Here is a 27,700-nt window from a genome sequence, read left to right as displayed (position 1 = left end):
TAAACTATAGTTGTTACATAATTTTGAACAATAATACTTGAAAACTGCTATCAAACAGGTTCTATATTATTAATCAAATGTTTAAATTTCAAATTTTTGTAGTCTAAAATTATGTATAAAAATTAAGTTTATCGATCAAATACTAAATAACATTTAATTTAAACAAAATTTTACATGCATATAAAATACATAAAGAACATGCAATTTTATGACTAGATTTTTAAATTTTACATCTAATAAAAAGATACATGAAATTTTTTTGTCCAAACTTCTCTTAAAATTAGTTTGAAAAGAAACTTTGTGTTCATGATGGTGACCAATCTAGTGCTCAAAATCAGTCTAAATTCTAAAAAAAAAAAGAAAAAAAAAAAAAAGGAAAAGGAAAAAGAGGAAAGATCCGGCAAAACTGCTATCCCACTGCACCATCACCATGCCAATTTTCATCAGTCATCACCATTGAGTCATAGACCATCCACAGTAACCATCGATATCATTTCCTCTATTTCAAAACACACAATCCCCCCACACCCACACTCTCCACTAATTTGAACGGGAATTCAAATTCCCAACCGAATCGGAAAACAAAAAAAAGGAGTTCAAAATCCCAAAATGGCAGAATTCCTGGAACTAGAATCCCAAGACGGAGTCCGAATGCCATGGAACGTGATCCCAGGCACGAAGCAAGAATCCTCGAACTGCGTCGTCCCAGTCTCCGCCATCTACTCTCCGATCAGACCTCTCCCGAACCTCACCCTCCTCCCTTACTCCCCTCTCCGCTGCCGCACATGTCGCTCCGTCCTCAACCCCTTCGCCATCGTCGACTTCGCCGCCAAGATCTGGATCTGCCCTTTCTGCTTCCAGCGCAACCACTTCCCTCCCAACTACGCCTCCATCTCCGACGACAACCTCCCCGCCGAGCTCTTCCCTCACTACACCACCATCGAGTACTCCCAGGACAGCCAAATCGACCAGTCGCCGCCGCTACCGCCGCTTGTTTTCTTGTTCGTGATCGATTCCTGCCTCATTGAGGAAGAGATGGGGTTCCTGAAGTCTTCGCTCTCGCAGGCTTTCGATTTGTTGCCGGATAACTCGCTGGTTGGGTTGATCACGTTTGGGACGTTGGTGCATGTTCATGAACTAGGGTTTGCGCAGATTCCGAAGACTTACGTGTTCAGAGGAAATAAGGACATTTCCAAGGAACAGCTTCTTGAGCATATGAGCTTTTTCGCGAAGAAGCCGAAGCCGGCTGGTGTTATTGCTGGTGCTAGAGATGGATTGTCCACTGAGAGCATTTCGCGGTTTCTATTGCCTAAGGCCGAGTGCGAGTTCGCGTTTAACTCGGTATTGTAGCTTTGATTTTAATGCTTTAATCAATCAATCTAGGTGAAAGAAAGAAAGAAAGCAAGAAATGATTTGATGTGTTTTTTGAATTTTTGGTTAGGTTTTGGAGGAGTTGCAGAAGGATCCGTGGGGAGTGCCGACGGATCAGAGGGCCACGAGGTGTACTAGCACGGCATTGAGTATTGCAGCGAGTTTGTTAGGAGCGTGTGTTCCGGGTTCTGGAGCTAGAATTATGGCCTTTATTGGTGGACCGTCAACTGAAGGCTCTGGTGCTGTAAGGATTGCTGTTTTTTTCTTTGTTTTGTTGTGAATTCGTTCATTTTGATAATGTTTTGATTCATTTTCGCTCCTTCATGCTTAGTTTTGTTTCTTTAATATGAATGGAGTTTCTTATTACTATTATGTTCCGTTTTAGTAATTGCTATGATGGAGAGTTTGATTGATATGCGGTTAGTCAGGATTTACTTGTGTTTAATATGTTGATGTTATAAAGTTGAGTCTGGTAGAGGTGTAATGGAGAGTGAGGGTGTGGAGCTGTGGGATTAGTTGAAATGGCAAATGTTGAACAGAGTATGCTCTGCACTGCTCGGCAACATGTCTGAGTGATCCAAGCTTTGAGATATTACAAATGTCTCAAGCTAACATCTTGTTGTTTGACCGCTGTTTCTGTCCTCATTAAAATGAATTCTTGTGAGTGATTAGTTTGATTGCTGGATTCAAAATTGTTATAATTACATGTCAATGCGGACCTTTTTCTTATTTTTGTGGCATATATTTGATTATGATTCTAGTTTACAAAAGGTTTCAAGTGTTTGCCACGTTTTCCTAGTTATTGCATTAGCAATGGAGGTGAAATAAGGCTTTTTTTTTTTTTTTCCCTTTTGAATGGCGCATGTCTTCTTGCTTTTGTGTATTAGCTGGTTAAACATTCCTGATTATGAAATACTGGGATTTGATCTCTCTCTGCTTTTGGTTTTTGTTTTTAGTATTTCATGGTGACTCATTTACAGGGCCTTTGGAAGTTCTGCTGAGTTTTTCTTTTTGAATCTGTTGCAGATTGTGTCAAAGAATTTGTCAGATCCAATTCGTTCTCACAAGGACCTAGATAAGGACTCTGCTCCGCTTTATCATAAGGCTGTGAAGTTCTATGAGGGACTTTCAAAGCAGCTTGTACATCAAGGGCATGTACTAGATCTTTTTGCTTGTGCACTGGACCAGGTAATATTAATTTCTGTTTTTTTTTTTTTTTTTTTAATTTTTATTCTGTTCTTGTATCTCACTAGATAAATTGATTCACAGAATAGTGGTTTGGCTATTACCTATCAAAATTTTCTTTTTTCCATTCCCCTTCATATAGGTATTCTGAATGTTACCATGTAAGTGGTTTCTTTGATGGATTAACTGATTAAATAGTCCATATGATTAACTTGTCAAAAATTTCTCGGGTTGGAAGAGACTTTACTTAGCAAAGGGTGGTAGGCTCACTTTGTTGAAAAGTACCCTTTCAAGTCTTCCGACTTATTATCTCTCTATTTACTGTTCTTAAAGCTGTGGTTGCTAGATTAGAATGAGTTTAGAGGAACTTTTTGCGGGGATCCTCAGAGTGGTGTTTCAAATATCCTTTGGTGGCTTGGAAAAAAGTTTGCTTACCTCTTGAGTTGGGTGGATTGGGGATTCAGAAGTTGGTGTCTTTTAATCAGGCTCTATTAGGAAAATGGCTATGGAGGTATGGTCATGAAACTAATCATCTTTGGTAGAGGGTTATTGCCATGAAATCTGGGGAGGGGAAAGGGGGGTGGAGTACTAAAGTTTGTAAAAGGGCCCAGGATTGGGGATAATTCCTCAAAACACTTTACCCTGAGTTATTTCAGTGTTTAGCCAATAAGGAAGTATTTATTTTTGATGTTTTGTGTCTTCCAGTGGGTGGACATGTTAGAGTGTGGAATTTATGTTTCTTTAGGGAGTTCAATGACTGGGAGTTGACAACTTCTTTCTCCTTTCTACACTTGATTCAATCTCGGATGCTTGGGGTGTTGGAAGCGACAATCTTTGTTGGGGCCTTAATAGTTGTGGGAAGTTTCTACTCGGTCTTTCTACCATAAGATTTAGGAGGCTCCTACTTCCATTTTCCCTTGGAAGGGCATTTGGAAAGTTGAGGTTCCTAAAAGGGTGGCTTTTTTGTAGATAGTAGCTCATGGCTAGATTCTTACATTGGATAATCTTTATGCTTTGAGGTCGCTCTCTGGCAAATCGGTGTTTTATGTGTTGTTGTAATGAGGAATCTGTGGATCACCTTCTTATTTGTTGTCCGTTAGCTCATTCTTTGTGAGCGCATATGCTTCAGCTGTTTGGGATTCATTGGGTCATGCCAGGTTTTGTTGCAGACTTAGTATCTTGTTGGCAGCAATGGCTTGGGAAACATAATTCTGATATTTGGAATTTGGTTCTACGCTGTTTGTTGTGGATTATTTAGACAGAACATAATCGACGTACTCTCAAGGATACTGAGAAATATCTGGCTCAATTGATAGATTTGTGCCAGTGGACAATCTTTGATTGGTCTCAGTGTTGGGGTCTCTCAAACTGTTCTTCTCTTATTGATTTTCTTTTGTCTCTTAGCATAGTTTCTTGATTCCTATGTTTCTTTGTTTTTGTGCTGTTCTTTGTTCATTATCGTGAACACTCTGTATTTTTTTTTTCTTTCTTTCTTTCTTTTCAATAATATTACTTTCTTACCTATCGAAAAAAAAGTTAGTTTTGTTATGAGGTTGGGGAATAGATTACAAAGTGTGTTACAAGTAGTAATGGATGTAGCCTATTACAAGCATAAGCATGGGGTGGGATAAGTTAGTTTTGTTATGAGGCTGGGGATGGCAGTAAGGTACGATTCTGGTATGACAGATGGCGTGGCAATCATGTATTGAAAGAGTCATATCATATCTACTTGCAGTAGACAAAGATGCTTCAGTGTTTTATTTAAAGCAAATGAATGAAGGGCCGGGGGGGGGGGGGGGGGGGGGGCTAGCATGGCATGGCATATTAGATTTGCATGTTCTTTAATGACTGGATTGGAGTCGGTTGTTCTCTTTTGTGATAAACGTTATTCCAACATCCAAGTGGAATGGGCTCTAATCAACTGAAGTGGAAGCCTAAAATCAATGGTTAGTTTGATGTTAAGTCATATTATGAAGTCCAAAGAGGTAAGAATGGGTTAAATTTTCCATGGAAGAACATTTAGTGGACTTAAGGAGTTGAAGAAAGTAGCTTTTAAATTTTTTTTTTTTTTGGGTGTGTGTGGACAGCAACCTAGGGAAATTTTTTGATGGGCAGAGCCTTATCAAAAGAGGAATTGGTAGATTGGCGTTGTATGTTCAGCTGTAGCTATGAAAATGTGGATTATTTATTGGTTCACTAAAAAGTTGATCATGAATTATGGCCTAGACACATATATATATATATATATATATTTTTTTTAATGTTTGGTACATAGTGGGTGATGCCTAAGAGTGTTATAGAGGTTTTTATTTGGTTTGCAAAGCTGGTTTGGAAAGTTAGGATTTTTTTCTTTTGGAAGTCAGTCCCTCTTAATTAATCTGAGTGATAAGGCAGGAGGAACATTTGCACTTCTAATGGAGCAGATCAGCAGAGTGAACTGTTATTGAGTTGAAATCCAGATTTTTGTGATCATTGTTCGATTGGTCTAAAAGAATAGGCACTAATATTGCAAACTCCATTGTTGATTTATTTGTCACCCTTTCTTTTCATATGTAATTCCATAAAAGTACTTCAGTTGAGGGACTTATTCAACATGTATAAAATACGCCCTTTATTTTAATAAAACGTTAATTGCTTATTATTAAAAAAAAAAAAAAAAAAACCAATTCTTGGGTCATTATCACACATGCTTTCTAATATCTAATTTTTATCTTGTTTGTACTCCATATATTTATAATGCTCAAAATTATTTCTAGGCTGCTTCATCCCCCCCCGCCCCCCCAAAAAAAAAAAAAAATTACCCCATTTGATCAGTCTTTGGCTGCTTAAAACTCACTGAATATGAGGTCCAAATTTGGTTTTGGTTGTGCTAACTTACCCTAATTTCATGTTGGGTTTGACCAATGAGCTATAGCTTAGCTAGCACTTCCTCCTCTCATAGTAATTGGGATGAATGGTGAGTTTATGGGTTCTAGACTAACTAGGCGACTGGGTGTGTGTGTGTGTAACTTAGCAGTAAAAATTAAATGTTGGGGTTGTGGCTATTTCTGACTCTGGTGGCTTTCTTTAAAGCATTGGCAGGTTGGACCAAAATTATATTGGATAAATTTTAGATGAATTATGAAGTATATCTGTTTTTTCTAATTATATAAATATGTATTACATCTGGATTTCAAACTACTAATTCATGTGCACCCTTGTATGTAAATTTTGGAGAAAATTTTAGTTTGTATTGACATGTTATTTGGAGTTCATGTGTTTATACACCCGAAGTAGGGACAAGGCTTTTGGCCTTGCTGCTTGTGCGTCTGTTGAGTAGAGCTTTATGTCCCGTTTGGATGGAAGGAGGAGTGAAGGGGAGTAGAGAAGAGTTGACTAAAAATAAGCTAATTTTAGGCTAAATCTACTCTACTCTACTCTACTCCCCCTCCCTCCCTCTCTCTCAAACCAAACGGACCATTAGTCAAGTAATGATCATTTGGAATTAAATATGGTATGTGGTGATCCCTTAGCTTACAGTAATTCTGTTGACTTCAGTTTCTGTTCATATTTTTTTGATAACCATTGCTGTGTCTTCCTTTTGTGCCTAGTTATTATGCTTTTCAAGTAAATTTGTGTCCCCTTTGCATCCAGGTGGGGGTTGCAGAACTGAAAATTGCAGTTGAAAGAACTGGAGGGCTTGTTGTGCTTGCAGAAAGTTTTGGCCATCCAGTATTTAAGGATTCACTCAGACGTATTTTCCGGGCGGGTGACTATGATCTTGGTCTATCATCAAAGTAAGGGTTTATTTAATTCATTTCTGTCATTGAAGTATTGCTTGGTGAAATAACAGACTACAAATTGTTCTTTAAGAGCCTTAAAATGTATATAGAGGTTCAACTACATTGTCATATACTTCTTTGGTTGTCCCTCTTTCATCTTAAAACTAATTCAATAGTATGAACATAATTATTTGTCAAATGTATAATGGGAATTGTTGGACTATTTTGGTCATTTTGTATATTTGTATTATTACACTGTAGATTGACCTCATATTTTGATTGTTTTGTTTCTTGCGTGAATTGTGCCATATGGCCATAAATTATTTGGTACATCTAATTAATACCTCTTCTATGAATATGTTAAACCAGCATTTGCCAGATATTTGCAGCAAATTTTTTTTTTTTTTTGATATTGCAAACTTGTGTAACCAATATTTTGCATGAATGGTGACACTTTTTTTATTTTAAACTGAATATTTTGTAATTTAATAATCGTTAGGCTGTGGTTTTCAACCATCCATCTATAGTGCCAATTTGTATCTGACCATCATTGTTTGCCGGTGGAGGTAGGTGGTTTGGGGATTTGGAGTGTTGAATTGTTTAACCAAGCCTTGCTAGGTTAGTGGTGATGGTGTTTTTGGAAGGAAAGTAACAGGTTATGGCGTCAGGTTACAGCAACCAAATATGGTGAGGCTAGAGGCGGCTGGTGCACTAGAGGTGTAAGAGGTACTCGTAGGTGTGGCCCTGTGGGATGTGGAAGAGCATTAGGGAAGGAGCAGATAAATTCTTCAGACAGATAATGTAATGTGGGGAGGGTCATCTTACTAGCTTCTGGCATGATCCTTGGAGTGGGTGGGCATTCTCCTCAAAAGGATCTTTTTCCTAATTTGTTTGCTTGTTCCCTGTCTAAAGAAGCCTGGATTTCTGGCCTGGTAATATCTGCATCAGATTGGGGAAGTAGGAGCTGGAATTTACAATTCTGTCAAGTTTTCAGGATTGGAAGTTGGATTTTTTTTTTTTTTAGCTTCTTTATTCCTCTATGTCGAGGGGTGAGGGGATGATAATCTGACTTGGAAGTTGACTAAGACTGGCGTGTTTAATGTGCGCTCTTACAATTAGCTGTTGTCTGGTCCTCTCACTGATGAGTTTCCTTGGGAGTGCATTTGGTGTGCAAAGGTACCTAAATAATGTCTTTCTTTTCATAGACAGCAGCTAGGGGTGGGATACTCACTGTTGATAATCTAGTTAAGAGAGGTCAGTCCCTGGTTAATAGGTGTTGCTTATGTTGTTGTGATGGGGAATCTGTTGATTATCTTCTCTCCACTATAAGTTTTCTCATGCTTTATGGAGTTAAGTTTTTGAGGTGTTTGGGATTTGGTGGGTAATGCTAAAAACGGTTAGCTATCTTCTTTTTGCTTGGAGAAATTGGTTTGGAAAGTACTTGTCAACCAGATGGAATATGGTCCCGACATGGTTAATGTGGTTAGTTTGGCAGGAACATAATACCCGCACATTTGAAGACAATGAGAGACCCTTAGACCTCTGAAAATTTCTTCTCTTTGGTACTTTCTTTCAGTGGGCTCGTATATGGGGTTTTACGCATTGGATTTCAATTTCTGAATTCTTATAATCTGTTAGCTTTAGTTCTTGTACTTATTGTATTTGTTTCTTGTTTAGAGTGTTCACCACCATGAACATGATGTTCAGTTTTTTCAATAAAAATCTTATTACCTATAAAAAAAGGACAATATATTCATTAGAAGAATGGTGCAATGTTATCATACTGATTTATATTTGCTTGCATGTCAAGCCGAAGTTATCTATTTGTATGTTCTGTATCTTCCATAATATGATTATTTGGTTCAGAGAACCATCTTGGTTGTCATTTTCTTGGTTGTCATATTTTTTTTACTTCATATTCTATGCAGTGGTATATTTGAGATAAACTGCTCAAAGGATATCAAAGTTCAGGGCATTATTGGTCCTTGTGCATCTCTTGAAAAGGTATAATTCAAAGAGCTTCTAAGTTTTTTCTCTTTTCCTCTGTTGCATTTCCATTGTTTATATATTGGCAACTTTGTGCAGAAAGGTCCTTTGTGCTCTGACACTGTTATCGGCCAGGGGAATACTACTGCATGGAAGATGTGTGGCCTTGACAAAGCTACATCTCTATGTCTTATTTTTGAAGTTGTTAAGAAGGAAAGCCCAGATGCCACCATACAATCTACAAGCAACCAATTTTACTTCCAATTTTTAACGTAGTATGGACTCCAAGCTTATGCCTCTTGAGTAATAAGTTATTTTTTCTGCCTAGCATAGATGGAAACTTCTTTTACTTATTACAGATATTTTTTTTTTTTTTTTTTTTTTTTTTTTTGATATTGCAAACTTGTGTAACCAATATTTTGCATGAATGGTGACACTTTTTTTATTTTAATCTGAATATTTTGTAATTTAATAATCGTTAGGCTGTGGTTTTCAACCATCCATCTATAGTGCCAATTTGTATCTGACCATCATTGTTTGCCGGTGGAGGTAGGTGGTTTGGGGATTTGGAGGGTTGAATTGTTTAACCAAGCCTTGCTAGGTTAGTGGTGATGGTGTTTTTGGAAGGAAAGTAACAGGTTATGGCGTCAGGTTACCGCAACCAAATATGGTGAGGCTAGAGGCGGCTGGTGCACTAGAGGTGTAAGAGGTACTCATAGGTGTGGCCCTGTGGGATGTGGAAGAGCATTAGGGAAGGAGCAGAGAAATTCTTCAGACAGATAATGTAATGTGGGGAGGGTCATCTTACTAGTTTCTGGCATGATCCTTGGAGTGGGTGGGCATTCTCCTCAAAAGGATCTTTTTCCTACTTTGTTTGCTTGTTCCCTGTCTAAAGAAGCCTGGATTTCTGGCCTGGTAGTATCTGCATCAGATTGGGGAAGTAGGAGCTGGAATTTACAATTCTGTCAAGTTTTCAGGATTGGAAGTTGGAATTTTTTTTTTTTTAGCTTCTTTATTCCTCTATGTCGAGGGGTGAGGGGATGATAATCTGACTTGGAAGTTGACTAAGACTGGCGTGTTTAATGTGCGCTCTTACTATTAGCTGTTGTCTGGTCCTCTCACTGATGAGTTTCCTTGGGAGTGCATTTGGTGTGCAAAGGTACCTAAATAATGTCTTTCTTTTCATAGACAGCAGCTAGGGGTGGGATACTCACTGTTGATAATCTAGTTAAGAGAGGTCAGTCCCTGGTTATGGTTAATAGGTGTTGCTTATGTTGTTGTGATGGGGAATCTGTTGATTATCTTCTCTCCACTATAAGTTTTCTCATGCTTTATGGCGTTAAGTTTTTGAGGTGTTTGGGATTTGGTGGGTAATGCTAAAAACGGTTAGCTATCTTCTTTTTGCTTGGAGAAATTGGTTTGGAAAGTACTTGTCAACCAGATGGAATATGGTCCCGACATGGTTAATGTGGTTAGTTTGGCAGGAACATAATACCCGCACATTTGAAGACAATGAGAGACCCTTAGACCTCTGAAAATTTCTTCTCTTTGGTACTTTGTTTCAGTGGGCTCGTATATGGGGTTTTACGCATTGGATTTCAATTTCTGAATTCTTATAATCTGTTAGCTTTAGTTCTTGTACTTATTGTATTTGTTTCTTGTTTAGAGTGTTCACCACCATGAACATGATGTTCAGTTTTTTTCAATAAAAATCTTATTACCTATAAAAAAAGACAATATATTCATTAGAAGAATGGTGCAATGTTATCATACTGATTTATATTTGCTTGCATGTCAAGCCGAAGTTATCTATTTGTATGTTCTGTATCTTCCATAATATGATTATTTGGTTCAGAGAACCATCTTGGTTGTCATATTTTTTTACTTCATATTCTATGCAGTGGTATATTTGAGATAAACTGCTCAAAGGATATCAAAGTTCAGGGCATTATTGGTCCTTGTGCATCTCTTGAAAAGGTATAATTCAAAGAGCTTCTAAGTTTTTTCTCTTTTCCTTTGTTGCATTTCCATTGTTTATATATTGGCAACTTTGTGCAGAAAGGTCCTTTGTGCTCTGACACTGTTATCGGCCAGGGGAATACTACTGCATGGAAGATGTGTGGCCTTGACAAAGCTACATCTCTATGTCTTATTTTTGAAGTTGTTAAGAAGGAAAGCCCAGATGCCACCATACAATCTACAAGCAACCAATTTTACTTCCAATTTTTAACGTAGTATGGACTCCAAGCTTATGCCTCTTGAGTAATAAGTTATTTTTTCTGCCTAGCATAGATGGAAACTTCTTTTACTTATTACAGATATTTTGCTCCAGTTATCAGCATTACAGTGGTCAAATGAGACTTCGTGTTACAACCCTTTCAAGAAGATGGGTGGCTGGACCTGGAAGCATACAGGCAAGCTTTGCTGTTTGCTTGTGTATGATACATTATTTGTCTTTTTTAGTAGGTTTCTGTTTCCACGTTTGCATATTAGTGACATGGACCTAAAAAGTCATAGCTTGTAATGATGAATGACTTAGGGCACCTTTTCCCTTGAAGTTGTTTACGGATGCCTAACCATGGAATGAATATAAGTTCTGAATTAAAAATAAAAATTGGCTACTGAGTGGCTGTTCATGTTAAATGCATTTGTGGCCAAAGTGAGGTGTTGGTAGGTTTTAAATGATAATCTAACATATGTGACAAAATCATTGACAATAAGTAAGCTGTATTTACTGTATTGTAGGTCTGAATCAGTTGATGTGTACCACTTCATCTGAAGAGGAAGAAGCTGTGATTTAGTCTGAGTTGACATAATCTTTATGTTGTCTTAGCAGTTGCCTAGATAAGCGAGGCATTGATCACATTTATCATTGTGATATGCCAATTCTTGCAAGCTTAACCATTTAGAGAAAGAGTATATTCTCTTTGGCTTTATATATTCATGTTTACTTGTTTTTTATTGATTAAGTTACATTCTGTTGTGACCGGGACAAGGATAGAGATAGGAGAGCAGGCAGGCAGTAAAGGTAGACCCGTGCAAGTGATAAAGCTTAATGTGGATTTGGATGGATTTGATTAGGATGAATAAAGAATTAAAGATTAGCTTGAGTTATTTATCTATCATTACTTTGTAATTTTAAATTATTAAATAGGAGTTGGTTCCATTACATTAGGAGTAGTTGGATGAGACTCATCCCATCTTTGTGGTTCGGCTATTTATGTAAGCTAATATGCAAAATAATGGCAACCAGAATTACACCCCCCAAAAACTAAAAAAGTCTCTTTCTACCTCTCAAGTTCAGGAGGCTAGTCACCTTGAATTGACTAAATATCATTTTATTTTTCTGGTTCATAAACACATGCAATCTGTCTCACTATAGATGAACCTTTTGAAATGGCATGAGTCAATGAAACCTAAAAAATTTAGTTATTTAGTTACAATATACTTTATATTAGAGGTGACACAACTCTTGCTAAAAATCATGTTAGATTTTTGACTAAGGTGAGGGTAATATAGAAAATTGAGGAAGTATGTACTGCCAGTTGGGACAACTCAAGGACGAAACGTTATCATCTATTGTGGGATGGAAAGAGTATTTTCCCCCCCAAATAACCTGATAGAAAATTGTGGCGAAGGATTTAAAGATAATGATTTGATACTTGATAGCTGATTGGAGCTTTTGATTCACTCGCTTTAGGTTATTGATTGTCATAAATGAAAATATATGTTTTTATATAAATTTGAATGTTTATCGTTATTCTTCGCTAATTTTCTTCTAATTTCGGCTTTAAAACTTTTGTCCTTAAATTTCCTCCATCCTAAATTGCCATACACATTTACTTTTTCTTTTGGGGGTCAAGCATATAATTCTACTGTATATGCTGTAGGACTTGGTTGCTGGATTTGACCAAGAAGCAGCTGCTGTAGTTATGGCACGGCAAGTCTCTTTCAAAATGGAAACAGAGGTAAAAATTATAATTTATATGGTTTTTTTATACTCTGGATTTCATTTGATTAACTTATAGTTGAACATAGTTATTAGCTGTTCTATATTTCAATGATAATATAACATACATGATTTTTTTTTTTTAATTGTAATATATTGTAGAAGAAATAAGAAAAGTTTATTCTAATTGAAGTGGAGTGAACCTCATGTACACAGGGTGGGTACATAAAGTTCACCTACAAAATTATCTGTGACAACAGACGCTTTTTGGTTTTTACCACTCAAACAAAGGTTCTCAAAAATAATGACTTCCAACTTCATGATAGATAGCTCTAGTCTATCAAATATGCTAGTATTTCTCTCCCTCCATTGTGGCTAGGTCCCTCTGTCTGTATCATTCTTTGAGGTGTATGGATTCACTAGTTCTTTAACCACAAAATAGTTAGTCTCATTCTCACTGCGTATGCACCCTGAACCATTGGTGATGAATCAGCAATTACTCTCTTACTCTCTCTCTCTCTCTCTCTCTCTCTCTCTCTCTCTCTCTCTCTCTCCGTGTGTGTTTCTGTTTTGTATAACTTAAAAAGGCTTTTTGGTACACATGTTTGTTTTTCCTTCCCCCTTCCCATCTTCCAGCCCCTTTTTTTGGGTCTCACCATTTGAAAAAATCCCTCATCTCTAGTTAGGCTTGAACTTTGGTCTAATGTGATTATGAGATTGTAGTTTTTTGTGAATTTGAGTTTGAGGATTATGGAATTGTTGTGTTTTCTTATGTGAATTTGGAACTAATATCTATTGTCCTACACTAAAACATATCTCAAGGGATTAGCGTGTAGATGATCTTGCATTTGCATTTGGTAAACACGGATGTCATTTTCTTTTTCAATTGTTATATTTAATTGTCTTGACGAATGGTGAACGAGTTTGAATAAGTTTTCACATTTTCTATGCATATGGGATTAGGTATCAGATTTTACTTGTTTACCTATCCATACATCCTAGCTTAGAAGTTAGAAGTTGGAAACTATTCTTCACTTTGGCTGAATCTTCTGTGTCTAAATATTTTTCGTTTATTTTTGCTTACTCTATATCTGTAGCCTCTATGATTACAATTTCATTGCGTTCTTTGAGGTTTGGAAATAGAATAGCACTGCTCTTGCTAGCAAGTTTCATTTCTAACGTTAGTTTGATAGTTGAATAAAGGGGTTTTTGTGTTAAAAATAGAACAAAAAGAAAAAAAAAAAAGAACTTAGACATTAGCAGCATTGCCCTAGAACTGTATAACAACACAAACAATCAGTGTTAGATTGTTGGACATGTAAAAATACTTCAAAAATCTGACTGTAATTGTTACATTAGCTTTGAACAATTACTTGGAATAGTTGGTGTTATAGAGTTAATCTCGTGTTCCACTCATTAGTTTGTTTGGCACATTTTATTTTCTTTTTGATGACTTATGACTTGCTTGATCACAACTATTGTGCCATTTTATGACATGATGCTATTGGTATTCAGGCTGAGTTTGACCCTATAAGATGGTTGGATAAAGCATTGATACATCTATGTTCTCGGTTTGGGGATTTCCAGAAGGAAAGTCCATCTTCTTTCAGCTTGTCTCCACGGCTTTCAATATTTCCTCAATTTATGTTTAATTTGCGACGTTCTCAGTTTGTTCAGGTAAATGGGTGTCTATTTGTGTATCATGTTTTATGCGTGAATCTTAAATTATAGTTCTAAAATAGTTATAACTGCGATCTTGTCAATTCTGTTTGTTACAGGTTTTTAACAACAGCCCGGATGAGACTGCATATTTTAGAATGATACTAAATCGAGAAAATGTCGCCAACTCAGTTGTGATGATTCAGCCATCATTGATATCTTTCTCATTTCATTCGGGCCCAGAACCAGCCCTTCTTGATGTGGCTTCCATTGCAGCTGATAGGATCCTGCTTTTGGATTCATATTTCACTATGGTTATTTTTCATGGTGCAACAATTGCTCAGTGGCGAAAAGCTGGATATCACAATCAGCCTGAACATCAGGTAATGTTTTGCAGATGTGGAATATGAATATAATGATGTGACAGCATGTATATCTTTATTCTAAGTCTGAGGTTGGCTGAATTTTTTTTCCCTTTGGTAAGTAATATTGGTGGATATTTCATCCACCTGAATTTATTTTTTCTCCTATGTTTTGTCCTTGAACTATTGGGTGTTCCAATCTAGTCCTTCAAATTTCAAAATTACCTCAGTGTTACCCTTACCATCTTATAGGTCAGACTCATATCAATATAAAGTTATTAAGTAGCAAATCTTATGTATGTGGATACAAATGCACGCCCACCATCTAGTGGGAATCATATATATATATATACATGAAGATATAAAGGGTTCCTGGAACGTATTGTATTAGTGAACCAAACATGGGAATTAAGTCAGATTCATGAAAAGTTAGGGAAAAAATCAGTTACAATTATGTAGGAGCTGTATATTAGGTTTCCAATTAAATTTAACCATGCAACACAAAAGATGTGATCTTCCCCCAAGGACATTTAAATTCAACTCTATGGCTTATGACCAATGTAGTCACATAGTTGAATTTAATTAGGGAATTTAAGGTACATCACTTCAGGAACTGCACCTAAGTTTTGTCCATTTTAGTACTATGTTGAAGCTTATGCTTAGTTCCCAATGTTAAATTCAATTTTAAGAGATGTATAGCATTATCAGTAGTTCATGAAATTACTCCCTTAAGCAAGAGATGAGCTACCCTTCAGCATATTTGCAGTTCTGCTAGCAGATCAGGAAAACTTGCATTTTCATCTCTAGGAGCTGAACTATTTTTGTTTGTTTTATAATTTTTAGCAGTTTAAGAGTTTCTTCTATTGTAATTTTGTAACCTTGTTTTGAACACCATGTGGTATTGACTCTAGGAACTACTAATCTTATAAAAATGATATATTGTTATTTCCTAAGTTTGTATGATATGAAGATAACCATGCTACATGGGTAATAAATGAAGATTTGTGCCAAATTTGTGAGGTGGCCATGGGACTAATACATAACTTGGTCACAAGAAGAATCATCTGTATTGGGTTGAACAGTATGTGGTTTGGTGGCATGCATGATCACTAGTTTATAGGTCTGTTGTCCTTATAAACATTATAGTTTGAGTTGGCTTAGCATGTCTTGAAATATTTATTCCTCTCATGACTTATCCCAGTCAAATGTTGGCAAGGCCCAAGAGGGTATTCTATTTCACGTATCTCTAAATTAACTTATATTGAAATGTTATTGCTCCTAAATCTCTTATTAATGGTCTGCTTATAGTAGATAACATTCAATTTTTCAAATCTTTTGCAACTTGATAGTATGATACACTCAAAAGCTCTGTGCTTGCAGGCATTTGCCCACTTGCTACAAGCTCCCCGTGATGAGGCAGATTCAATAATCAAAGAAAGGTTTCCAGTACCTCGCCTAGTCATATGTGATCAGCATGGCTCCCAGGTACTCCTTAATTTCTTTACTCCACAAATGTGTTAAACAAGGGCTAAAATTGTAATTGTCATTGACCCTATAAAAGATGTCTTCCCTTGCTATATTGGCTTTCATTGATAGGTAGTCACTGTAAGCTTGCACCATAACCTAGAGGGAAGAATCTAATGATTCATCTTAAAGATGTAATGGGCCACTGCTTTTGGTTGATTAACATCTTTGATGGTTTTTGCAGGCTCGTTTTCTCTTAGCAAAATTGAATCCTTCGGCTACATATAACTCTGATGGTCCTCTACCGGGAGGAGATGTCATCTTCACCGACGATGTTAGCTTTGAGGTCTTCTTGGATCATCTCCAGAGATTAGCAGTTCAATAAAGTAGAACATGACCTTGTGCAAATATATTTATTTTAAATTTTTGTACCTTTTCTGATTTTGTGTACAGTAATGCATGACTTGTAATAATTTTTGTTGTTGGTTACTTATCAAGAGAAGGGGGGAAAAAGGAAAAGTTTTCTTGCTGGCTAGGATTCATAATATCTAAAGATTGCGAGTTTCATATTACTACAGCAGTTATTCAAATGAATTAACTACATGATTTCACTTGGGCAGTGTTGGGAGATTTGTATTTTTTGAATCTGGAATACATCAATCTTAAGCCTAAATATTTATAGTCCTTTGTTAGTGTTAAAACTATGGCTTTCTACATATGATTATAGTTAAAACTAACAATAATTATAACGTATTATTCTAGCTTGGATTATCTTGCAATTAGTCTAAATTGAATCTAGTTTTGAAATCTGGGATTGTAATTTGTAAGTTAGTTTGAGTACAACTTAAAAAATTATAAGCAATTCGGTCTGTAGTTCAGTGTATGAGGTTAGAAGGTCAGGTCGGGCTGTGCTAGGACTCCAGGTCATAAACTTTGAGCCAAGCCTGGATTAGTCTCTAACATGGACCAAACTGACAAAATTTTTATTTATCTTTTGACAGAAAAGAAGAGTTTGATTAATATGCCAGAAGCGACACATTGGAAAAATTCCCAGTTATAAGAGTGGCCATGGTGAAGAAATGTCTTCCAGCAAACGAACAGTTTCGAGCATACAAAGCTAAGGCATGGGCAGCTCATTACAATATATAATTGACTAATTAAATTCTGCTGAGAGAAACTGTCGAGCCTTCATTAGGCTTCATCCAGCAGATGCCCAGCACTCCCAATACACATCAGTGGAGTTAAAAGGCTGCTATTTGAAGTTTGCTATCTCCTTCAAAGACCACTTCGGCGGAACTCCAACTTGCCTGTAAATAGAACTTTCTGGATCACCAAAACAGCCTTTGATTCAACATGATTGCGTCCCATGTGAGATTGAACTGCCAACGTTGAGAATAACCGATCAACATTGTAATTCCCACTGATCTGGTCATTGTATTGTGGCAACCATCAGAGTTTATCTTGGTAACATTTTGCGGGGGAAGCTTCCACTTTGCCACTATCGAGCTATCTTAGATGCTTCACGTCGGTCATGTCTACATCTTGCCTTACTCCCATTTCACCAATGAATCCCTTCTATCAAAACATAAAACCCGTCAGTACCTCCACTTTGCCACTATCGAGCTATCTTAGAAGCTTCACGTCGGTCATGTCTACATCTTGCCTTACTCCCATTTCACCAATGAATCCCTTCTATCAAAACATAAAACCCGTCAGTACCTCAAAGTGATTTATATTATCAAAATCCTTGTGTACATAGATAGAAATAACACTCTTTTAACCTTTCAATTTTCAACTCAAGATAACAGAAGCAAAATCAGAGTTTGGAACTTCAGTTTAAAGAACCAGTCTTCACTATTCGGCATTTTGTGCCGAAAGTAACCAAGTGACCATAATCATAAGTTATCAACTTTATCAAAAGTAGCATCATTTGTGGGGGGCAAGCAGTATAATAATTGGGATTTCACTAGGGAAAATATTGTAGCATTTTGGCCGTTGTGCAGGCCAGACAAATAGGAGAATCAATCTCTTCTATCTATTTACACAAGGATTTTGATAATGGATTTTGTATCATCGAAACAAACTTCACTTTCAATGCGCGATCCAATCTTCATTGCATATAAAAGAGTATTTGTAGGGAGAATTCCTGACATGCTCTCCACATGAAAGTCGATCTTATTTGTAACCACCATTTGCCAAAGCTTTTGCCATTGGTTAGTGTTTGTACCACCAAATGAACTCTTGCTCACCAAATTCTTTTCGATTCAACCAATATCTGACATGCATGCACTCTTAACTGAACAACACCATTTTTCATTCTGCTCAGATGAGCATGTCATTTCTCATGCTTCAGCCCAATGGATTAGACTTGATGATCTTAGCTTCAAATGACAAAACACTTGGTCTGTAAGTTGTGCATTTTCGCAGAGGATTTGTTACTATGAGATCCTCAAATGTATAGCATTATCAAGTTGGACTTACCGAGGGAAAATTGTTGGCTTCACGGCTTGGGCTGCCTTCTGTAGCCCGAAATTTTCAATCACATCCATGTCCCACCGTCCATTATATACCATGTGTACACATCTCATCACTCACAATTTCCCATGTGATAAGTTATGAAATTGTTAGGTAAGTTTTTGTGCTCTCCCTAATAAAATTCTTTTTATTATTAAAAAATACCAGGACCACAGTTTTTACAACTTGCCTACGTTGCCTACATTAGTAGAAATGGTAGATTTATAAATTCACCACTCAACTCCAAGTTGCGCCGAAGTTGTATCAAAACTCAGTAGTTGTGGTCTCTTTGTTATTTCCCAAACCCACCATGGGGGAATGGGCAGACTAACAACGTAAAGGCCAAGTATATAGTAAGTTAGGCAAAGTTGTGAAGAATTAAGAAAAATAGCATCTCGAGTTTTAGAAACTCGAGATCCATTTTAAAACTCGAGTCTTAAAGACTCGCTTCACGAGTGTTGTTGGACTGAAAATGCCACATGGATCTCGAGTTTTTGAAAATCGAGTTCCATGCAAAAAAAAATTGTAATTTTGTAACCTTGTTTTGAACACCATGTGGTATTGACTCTAGGAACTACTAATCTTATAAAAATGATATATTGTTATTTCCTAAGTTTGTATGATATGAAGATAACCATGCTACATGGGTAATAAATGAAGATTTGTGCCAAATTTGTGAGGTGGCCATGGGACTAATACATAACTTGGTCACAAGAAGAATCATCTGTATTGGGTTGAACAGTATGTGGTTTGGTGGCATGCATGATCACTAGTTTATAGGTCTGTTGTCCTTATAAACATTATAGTTTGAGTTGGCTTAGCATGTCGTGAAATATTTATTCCTCTCATGACTTATCCCAGTCAAATGTTGGCAAGGCACAAGAGGGTATTCTATTTCACGTATCTCTAAATTAACTTATATTGAAATGTTATTGCTCCTAAATCTCTTATTAATGGTCTGCTTATAGTAGATAACATTCAATTTTTCAAATCTTTTGCAACTTGATAGTATGATACACTCAAAAGCTCTGTGCTTGCAGGCATTTGCCCACTTGCTACAAGCTCCCCGTGATGAGGCAGATTCAATAATCAAAGAAAGGTTTCCAGTACCTCGCCTAGTCATATGTGATCAGCATGGCTCCCAGGTACTCCTTAATTTCTTTACTCCACAAATGTGTTAAACAAGGGCTAAAATTGTAATTGTCATTGACCCTATAAAAGATGTCTTCCCTTGCTATATTGGCTTTCATTGATAGGTAGTCACTGTAAGCTTGCACCATAACCTAGAGGGAAGAATCTAATGATTCATCTTAAAGATGTAATGGGCCACTGCTTTTGGTTGATTAACATCTTTGATGGTTTTTGCAGGCTCGTTTTCTCTTAGCAAAATTGAATCCTTCGGCTACATATAACTCTGATGGTCCTCTACCGGGAGGAGATGTCATCTTCACCGACGATGTTAGCTTTGAGGTCTTCTTGGATCATCTCCAGAGATTAGCAGTTCAATAAAGTAGAACATGACCTTGTGCAAATATATTTATTTTAAATTTTTGTACCTTTTCTGATTTTGTGTACAGTAATGCATGACTTGTAATAATTTTTGTTGTTGGTTACTTATCAAGAGAAGGGGGGAAAAAGGAAAAGTTTTCTTGCTGGCTAGGATTCATAATATCTAAAGATTGCGAGTTTCATATTACTACAGCAGTTATTCAAATGAATTAACTACATGATTTCACTTGGGCAGTGTTGGGAGATTTGTATTTTTTGAATCTGGAATACATCAATCTTAAGCCTAAATATTTATAGTCCTTTGTTAGTGTTAAAACTATGGCTTTCTACATATGATTATAGTTAAAACTAACAATAATTATAACGTATTATTCTAGCTTGGATTATCTTGCAATTAGTCTAAATTGAATCTAGTTTTGAAATCTGGGATTGTAATTTGTAAGTTAGTTTGAGTACAACTTAAAAAATTATAAGCAATTCGGTCTGTAGTTCAGTGTATGAGGTTAGAAGGTCAGGTCGGGCTGTGCTAGGACTCCAGGTCATAAACTTTGAGCCAAGCCTGGATTAGTCTCTAACATGGACCAAACTGACAAAATTTTTATTTATCTTTTGACAGAAAAGAAGAGTTTGATTAATATGCCAGAAGCGACACATTGGAAAAATTCCCAATTATAAGAGTGGCCATAGTGAAGAAATGTCTTCCAGCAAACGAACAGCTTCGAGCATACAAAGCTAAGGCATGGGCAGCTCATTACAATATATAATTGGCTAATTAAATTCTGCTGAGAGAAACTGTCGAGCCTTCATTAGGCTTCATACAGCAGATGCCCAGCACTCCCAATACACATCAGTGGAGTTAAAAGGCTGCTATTTGAAGTTTGCTATCTCCTTCAAAGACCACTTCGACGGAACTCCAACTTGCCTGTAAATAGAACTTTCTGGATCACCAAAACAGCCTTTGATTCAACATGATTGCGTCCCATGTGAGATTGAACTGCCAACGTTGAGAATAACCGATCAACATTGTAATTCCCACTGATCTGGTCATTGTATTGTGGCAACCATCAGAGTTTATCTTGGTAACATTTTGCGGGGGAAGCTTCCACTTTGCCACTATCGAGCTATCTTAGATGCTTCATGTCGGTCATGTCTACATCTTGCCTTACTCCCATTTCACCGATGAATCCCTTCTATCAAAACATAAAACCCGTCAGTACCTCCACTTTGCCACTATCGAGCTATCTTAGAAGCTTCACGTCGGTCATGTCTACATCTTGCCTTACTCTCATTTCACCAATAAATCCCTTCTATCAAAACATAAAACCCGTCAGTACCTCAAAGTGATTTATATTATCAAAATCCTTGTGTACATAGATAGAAATAACACTCTTTTAACTTTTCAATTTTCAACTCAAGATAACATAAGCAAAATCAGAGTCTGGAACTTCAGTTTAAAGAACCAGTCTTCACCATTTGGTATTTTGTGCCGAAAGTAACCAAGTGACCATAATCATAAGTTATCAACTTTATCAAAAGTAGCATCATTTGTGGGGGGCAAGTAGTATAATAATTGGGATTTCACTAGGGAAAATATTGTAGCATTTTGGTCGTTGTGTAGGCCAGACAAATAGGAGAATCAATCTCTTCTATCTATTTACACAAGGATTTTGATAATGGAGTTTGTATCATCGAAACAAACTTCACTTTCAGTGCGCGATCCAATCTTCATTGCATATAAAACAGTATTTGTAGGGAGAATTCCTTGACATGCTCTCCACATGAAAGTCGGTCTTATTTGTAACCACCATTTGTCAAAGCTTTTGCCATTGGTTAGTTTTTGTATCACCAAATGAACTCTTGCCCACCAAATTCTTTTCGATTCAACCAATATCTGACATGCATGCACTCTTAACTGAATAACACAATTTTTCATTCTGGCTCAGATGAGCATGTCATTTCTCATGCTTCAGCCCAATGGATTAGACTTGATGATCTCAGCCTCAAACGACAAAACACTTGGTCTGGAAGTTGTGCATTTTCACAGAGGATTTGTTACTATGAGATCCTCAAATGTATAGCATTATCAAGTTGGACTTACCGAGGGAAAATTGTTGGCTTCACGGCTTGGGCTGCCTTCTGTAGCCTGAAATTTTCAATCACATCCATTCCCCACCGTCCATTATATACCATGTGTACACATCTCATCACTCACAATTTCCCATGTGATAAGTTATGAAATTGTTACATAAGTTTTTGTGATCTCTCTAATAAAATTCTTTTTATTATTAAAAAATGCCAGGACCACAATTTTTACAACTTGCCTACGTTGCCTACATTAGTAGAAATGGTAGATTTATAAATTCACCACTCAACTCCAAGTTGCGCCGAAGTTGTATCAAAACTCAGTAGTTGTGGTCTCTTTGTTATTTCCCAAGCCCACCAAACAACGTGAAAGGTACTCACCAAGTCAACTCACCAACTCCCTCCACGCGTAATGTGTAAAGATGGATTTAAGAAGTCAGTCATCCAAATATACACTTTACCTATTCCCACTTTACCAAATTTTGCAGCTGAAATTCGTCTGTCTTTAATCTTTACTACCTCAAGAACATGGCTGAAACTACCTATGGCGTCACAGTGAAGCTCCTGGGGCTGATTGGACCCCTTATTTACCAAGAGCTCAGCTTGGCATGGGGCGTTCGAAACGATCTGACAAAGCTTGAGAGCACAGTCTCAGCCATCAAAGCTGTACTCTTAGATGCTGAGGAGAAGCAGGCAAGTGACCATAGGCTGAACCATTGGCTAGGGGAGCTCAAAGATGTTCTTAATGATGCCGAGAATGTGCTGGATGAATTTCACTACCGAGTTTTGCAGAAGGAAGCAATGAAAAGATACGGGAGCACTAGCAAGAAGGTGTGTCATTTCTTTTCTAGTTCTAATAATCCGCTTGCATTCCGTTTTGAAATGGCAAATAAAATCAAGGGTGTTAGGGAGAGGGTAGATGATATTGCAGATAAGAAAGATAAATTCAATCTTGCTCAAGGACTTGAAGATGGGAGTATAACAATGCACCAGAGGGACATGACTCACTCCTATGTTCATCCTTCTAATGTCATTGGTAGGGATGAAGATAAAGACAACATCATACGTCTTTTGATGCACCAAGATGCTGGCAGAAATGTTAGTGTGATTCCTATAGTTGGGATTGGAGGATTAGGGAAGACCACACTTGCCAAGTTGGTGTATAACGATGAAGTGGTAGTTAGCCATTTTCAGTTGAGGATGTGGGTGTGTGTGTCTGAGAATTTTAATGTCACTAGGTTGATAAAAGAAATCCTTAAATCTGCAGTTGGTACAATTGATGAGAATTTGAGTGTGGATCAGTTGCAAATTCGCTTAAGAAAACTTTTAGAAAATGAAAAATTTCTACTTGTCTTGGATGACATTTGGAATGAGGATCGTAACAAATGGATTGAATTGGAAGATTTGTTACTAAGCGGTTGCAATGGAAGTAAAATCATAGTGACAACACGGAATAGTTTTGTTGCTACTATTATGGGCTCTGCTCCCACATACAATTTAGATGGTCTAATCCAAGAGAATTGTTTTTCTTTGTTTGTCAAATTGGCTTTTAAAGAAGGAGACGAAAATCAATATCCAAACCTCTTGCAAATTGGAAGAGAAATCGTAAGAAAATGTAAAGGGGTTCCATTGGCGGTGAAAAGTTTAGCTGGACTACTTTATTCAAAAGTTGATGAAGGTGAGTGGAAATATGTGAGAGATAACGAGATATGGAATTTAGAACAAAAGGAGGGTGACATCTTACCTGCATTGAGGCTCAGCTACAACCAATTACCCTTTCACTTGAAGCAATGCTTTGCCTATTGTTCTCTGTTTCCAAAGGATTATGTATTCACTAATCTTCAATTGATTCAATTTTGGATGGCTCATGGAATTCTTCAATCACCTGGCAATGAAAACGAAGAGTTGGAAGATGTTGGTGACTTGTATATCAAGGAGTTGTTGTCAAGATCTTTCTTTCAAGATCTTGTTGTGCAACAAATCTGCTTCCATACCTTTAAAATGCATGATCTTGTCCATGATCTTGCACTCTCAATTGCCAAAGGTGAGTGTTCAATGGTGACCAAGGATTCCTCCATTTCTGCAGAAGTCTGTCATTTGTTCTTTTTTGACAATGACCAAGAAGTTACAACGCAATTAGAGAAGTTGAGTAAAGTTCGGACTATTATTTTTGAAACTAAACAACCAGTGTCCTTATTTGAAGCATGCATCTTAAAATTTAAGTATTTGCGAGTGCTTAATTTCAAAGAATCATCTTTTGAGGTGTTGCCAAGTTCTATTGGTACTTTGAAGCTTTTGCGATATCTCAACCTATCAGGTAATCGCATAATTAAGCGACTTCCTAATTCCATTTGCAAACTGCACAGTTTGCAAACTTTACTACTTGCTGATTGCGAAAATCTTGAACGATTGCCCAAAGATATGAGGTACATGATCAGCCTTAGGTTTTTGATGGTTACAACAAAACATACATGCATGTCGGAGAATGGAGAAGGTTGCTTCAATTCTCTTAGATTTTTGGTTATAGGTGCATGTGGACGTCTAAAATGTCTGTTTGGAGGGATGGACGGATGCCTCGCCTATCTTCGAACATTAATTGTTGGCAAATGTCCAAATTTGACATCTTTGTCACTCAGTATCAATAGCCTAACTGCCCTAGAGTTCTTGTGGATTGGGAATTGTAAAGAGCTTATTTTGATGGAGGGAGAAGACTATCAAGATTTGAAGTTGAGCCTCCGAATATTGAAGATTGTCAATTTACCCAAGTTAGAGGTTTTGCCCCAGTGGCTCCAAGCATCTGCCAACACTTTACATTGCCTAGAGATTGAATGTTGTGAAAATTTTTCTGCTTTGCCAGTGTGGCTACCACGTCTAAAATCACTTCAAAAACTTAAAATTACCAATTGCCTTAAGTTGTCATCTCTTCCAGAGGGAATGCAAGCTCTCACCACACTAAGAGAATTGAAGATTGAAGACTGTCCAGATTTGAGTAGAAAATGTAGAGAAGAAGATTGGGCCAAGATTTCACATGTACCAAAGATTTTTATTGATGAGGACAATGGAAGTTCAATAGACACAGATGACAACATCAGCGATGATGAGGTAATGGCATATTCGACTTCTTGTACTATGATGGCTTTAACAATGGTATCTATCGAATCCTAAATAATGGCTAATGCTTAGTTTCTATTTCCGAAACCTAAACTCCCTTTTCATTAAAAAAAAATTCGAAGCATTTTTTGTTCAAATTATATTTAAAGTAATTAATTAAAACTTAAAATATCTTTTTGGATAAAATTGAATTTCCAAAACTAAAGCAGTCTTCTAAACCTTTATTTTTCAGTTGCCCTTTCTTAACAAAGAAAATTGAAAAAGAGAAGAAGTAACATTGAATCCTATGTAATTCATGGAGGAATTAAATCTTGTTTTTGGAACATTTTGTTTCGAACTAAGGCTAGAAAAGTATTGGCACCCAAAACTTGATTGAACAGAATAAGTTTTTTTTTTTTGATAAGTTTAAACAGATCATATTAATAAATGTAGGAACATCTGAATGCAAAAGCCTTACAGATAACATGAGGCAATTGCCAGAATCTCAGCTCCCAGTTTTCCTAGTGTTATTTTCACCTTAAGTTTCTTATATATATGATTGCAAATTTCATTTAAGGAGTTCAACACAAATCACAACCAATAGAATGCAAGTGTTGCTCAATTCAAAGTCACATGTACTGTCCGAAATCGAAAGAACTTCTTCATTGCAATTTGGATTAAGAGATGTAAGTAAATAAGTATTGTATTTATTTTGATTTGCCTGTCAATAAATAAATATTTCCATTATTGTGATTTTGTATTGTGAGTTCACCATTCTAGACACAAGATTGTTGTTTAGGAGTATGCCTTAACTGAGTGGACCGGAGGCAGATGGTTGGTAGGCGACACCTGGTTTAGGTCCAGGAACCAACTTTGACCTCTTGCAGTGGTTTACGAACCAAATACTAGATCCAAAATATAGAAATTGGTTACTGTGAGGCTGTTCATGTTAAATGCAGTTGTGGCAAAAGTGAGGTGGTGTTGGTAGGATTTAAATGATAATCTAATTTATGTGACAAGATCATAGACAATGAGTAAGCTGTATTTATTGTATTCTGGGTCTGAATCAGTTGATGTGTAGTATTTAGTTCTCCGTATAATTGGTTGGGTACACTGGATTGTTTTATTTTAGTTCTTTGATTCTGTTTCTAGATCTGCTAAACTTCAGACATATGGTACTGTGTCTGGGAATTATAAATCAGTTGATGTGTAGTATTTGATTGTGTATATATATTTGATCTCTAGGAGCTGAACTCGTTTGTTTTATAAATTTTAGCAGTTTAAGATTTTCTTCTATTGTGATTTTGTAACCTTGTTTTGACCACCATGTGGTACTATGTGAAGGAACTATTTATTTTATAATTCATAAAAAATGATATTTTGATATTTCCAAGTTTGTCTGATGTAAAGATAATGATAACTCCATGGCCTCCAAGTTACTCCTTAATTCTTAACTCCACAAACATGTTAAACAATGGTTTAAATTGTATTTGTGGGGGAGAGTCGGTTTGCTTTTCATTCCTATCCTCCCTATAAAAGATGTCTTCCCTTGCTAGGTTGACTTTCGTTGACAAATGGTGGTCAATGCAGGCTTGCACCATAACCTAGAGGGAAGAATCTAATTTGTTCATCTTTAAGATGTAATGGGCCACTGCTTATGGTTGACTACCATCTTTTGAGTGACTTTATATGAGTGAAAATCATGATGTGGAAAATGGAGAGAGAAATGCTTTAAAGAGTTGCTAGGTCTATATATTTACTTGCATAATGCATTTGAGGTGTTTATTGGTTTAAACATATGGTGTCTTCTCAAGTGCTGTATGTTGCAACTATGAATTTTGTGCTTTGCTAAGTGTGCGTTTGGCATTGGCTTAAAAAGCCAACTTTTAGTACTATTGAAATCATCAGTTTAGTACCTGATGTTTGGTTGTGGTTTAATCAATACTATATTGTTGACTATACCTGTAGGACATTTTTCATTTTTTTTTCAATAAATCATTACTTTAATGCCCATGTAGGAGCTAGTGCGCACTAATGTACATCATGGTTTTTGCAGACTTGTTTTCTTTTAGCAAAATTGAATCCTTTGGCTACATATAACTCTAATGGTCCTCTACTGGGAGGAGATGTTTATCTTCACTGACGATGTGAGCTTTGAGGTCTTCTTGGATCATCTCCAAAGACGTTCAATAAAGTAGAATACCTTTACACCACCACATGCAAATGTAATGTATTTATCTTTAATTTTTCTTTTCCCATTTCTTGTACAGGAATGCATGACTTGCATTAATTTTTCTTGTTGGTTACTTATCAAAAGAGGGGAAGAGGGGGTGGGGAGAGTTTTCTTCTTGGCTAGGATTCATAGTATTTAAAGATTACAAATTTTATATTACTATAGTAATTATTCAAATTAATTAATTACATGATTTCACTTGGGTGGTGTTTGGTATTTCGTACATTTTGTATCTGGAATACATCAATTTTAAGCCTAAATCTCTATAGTCCTTTGTTAGTGTTAAAACTATGGCTCTCTACAGATAATTATGGTTAAAATTGACAATAAGTAAAACTTATTATTCTAGCTTGGATAATCTTGCAAATTAGTCTAAATTGGACCGTTCTGAAATATGGGATTGTTAGCTAAGCTCAATTCTAGTTTAAAAGCTTTTAAGCAATCTGGTCCGTAGCAGAGTGTGAGTTATGAGTTAGAAGATCAGGTTGGGCTATGCTGGGCCTCCAGGTTATAAAATTTGAGCCAAGACTGGATT

At 36.6% G+C, this 27,700-nt stretch overlaps 2 protein-coding genes and 1 long non-coding RNA gene across 4 annotated transcripts; all 3 read left to right on the top strand.

Annotated features, from left to right (window-relative positions):
- Positions 1 to 393: 393 nt before the first annotated feature.
- LOC111988808 (protein transport protein SEC23 C) lies at positions 394 to 16,348 on the top strand. Its single transcript, XM_065775090.1, has 12 exons — positions 394 to 1,341; positions 1,442 to 1,615; positions 2,398 to 2,559; positions 6,190 to 6,332; positions 8,246 to 8,321; positions 8,403 to 8,578; positions 10,636 to 10,717; positions 12,194 to 12,271; positions 13,768 to 13,929; positions 14,031 to 14,294; positions 15,654 to 15,758; positions 15,982 to 16,348. Exons 1-12 carry the CDS (start codon positions 610 to 612, stop codon positions 16,120 to 16,122), a joined length of 2,295 nt encoding a protein of 764 aa, XP_065631162.1. The 5' UTR covers positions 394 to 609; the 3' UTR covers positions 16,123 to 16,348.
- Positions 16,349 to 18,799: 2,451 nt separating this feature from the next.
- Positions 18,800 to 19,986, top strand: LOC136068215 (uncharacterized). The gene is made up of 2 exons (XR_010629623.1): positions 18,800 to 19,396; positions 19,620 to 19,986. It is a non-coding gene; the product is annotated as an uncharacterized LOC136068215 (long non-coding RNA).
- Positions 19,987 to 22,188: 2,202 nt separating this feature from the next.
- Positions 22,189 to 27,365, top strand: LOC111988810 (putative disease resistance protein RGA1). Of its 2 annotated transcripts, XR_002880471.2 has the most exons (3): positions 22,189 to 24,944; positions 25,510 to 25,618; positions 26,989 to 27,365. XR_002880471.2 is itself a non-coding variant. In XM_065775089.1 (2 exons), the coding sequence occupies exons 1-2, from the start codon at positions 22,371 to 22,373 to the stop codon at positions 27,073 to 27,075; spliced, it is 2,661 nt and encodes an 886-aa protein (XP_065631161.1). In that variant the 5' UTR covers positions 22,189 to 22,370; the 3' UTR covers positions 27,076 to 27,365. The 2 variants fall into 2 exon arrangements, 1 of the variants encoding a protein (XP_065631161.1); XM_065775089.1 differs by lacking the exon at positions 25,510 to 25,618.
- The last annotated feature ends 335 nt before the right edge of the window (positions 27,366 to 27,700 follow it).

This window comes from Quercus suber, unplaced genomic scaffold, assembly GCF_002906115.3.
Source record: "Quercus suber isolate HL8 unplaced genomic scaffold, Cork oak 2.0 scaffold_104, whole genome shotgun sequence".
Classification (NCBI taxonomy): domain Eukaryota; kingdom Viridiplantae; phylum Streptophyta; class Magnoliopsida; order Fagales; family Fagaceae; genus Quercus; species Quercus suber.
This window is presented reverse-complemented; position numbering and strand designations above follow the sequence as displayed.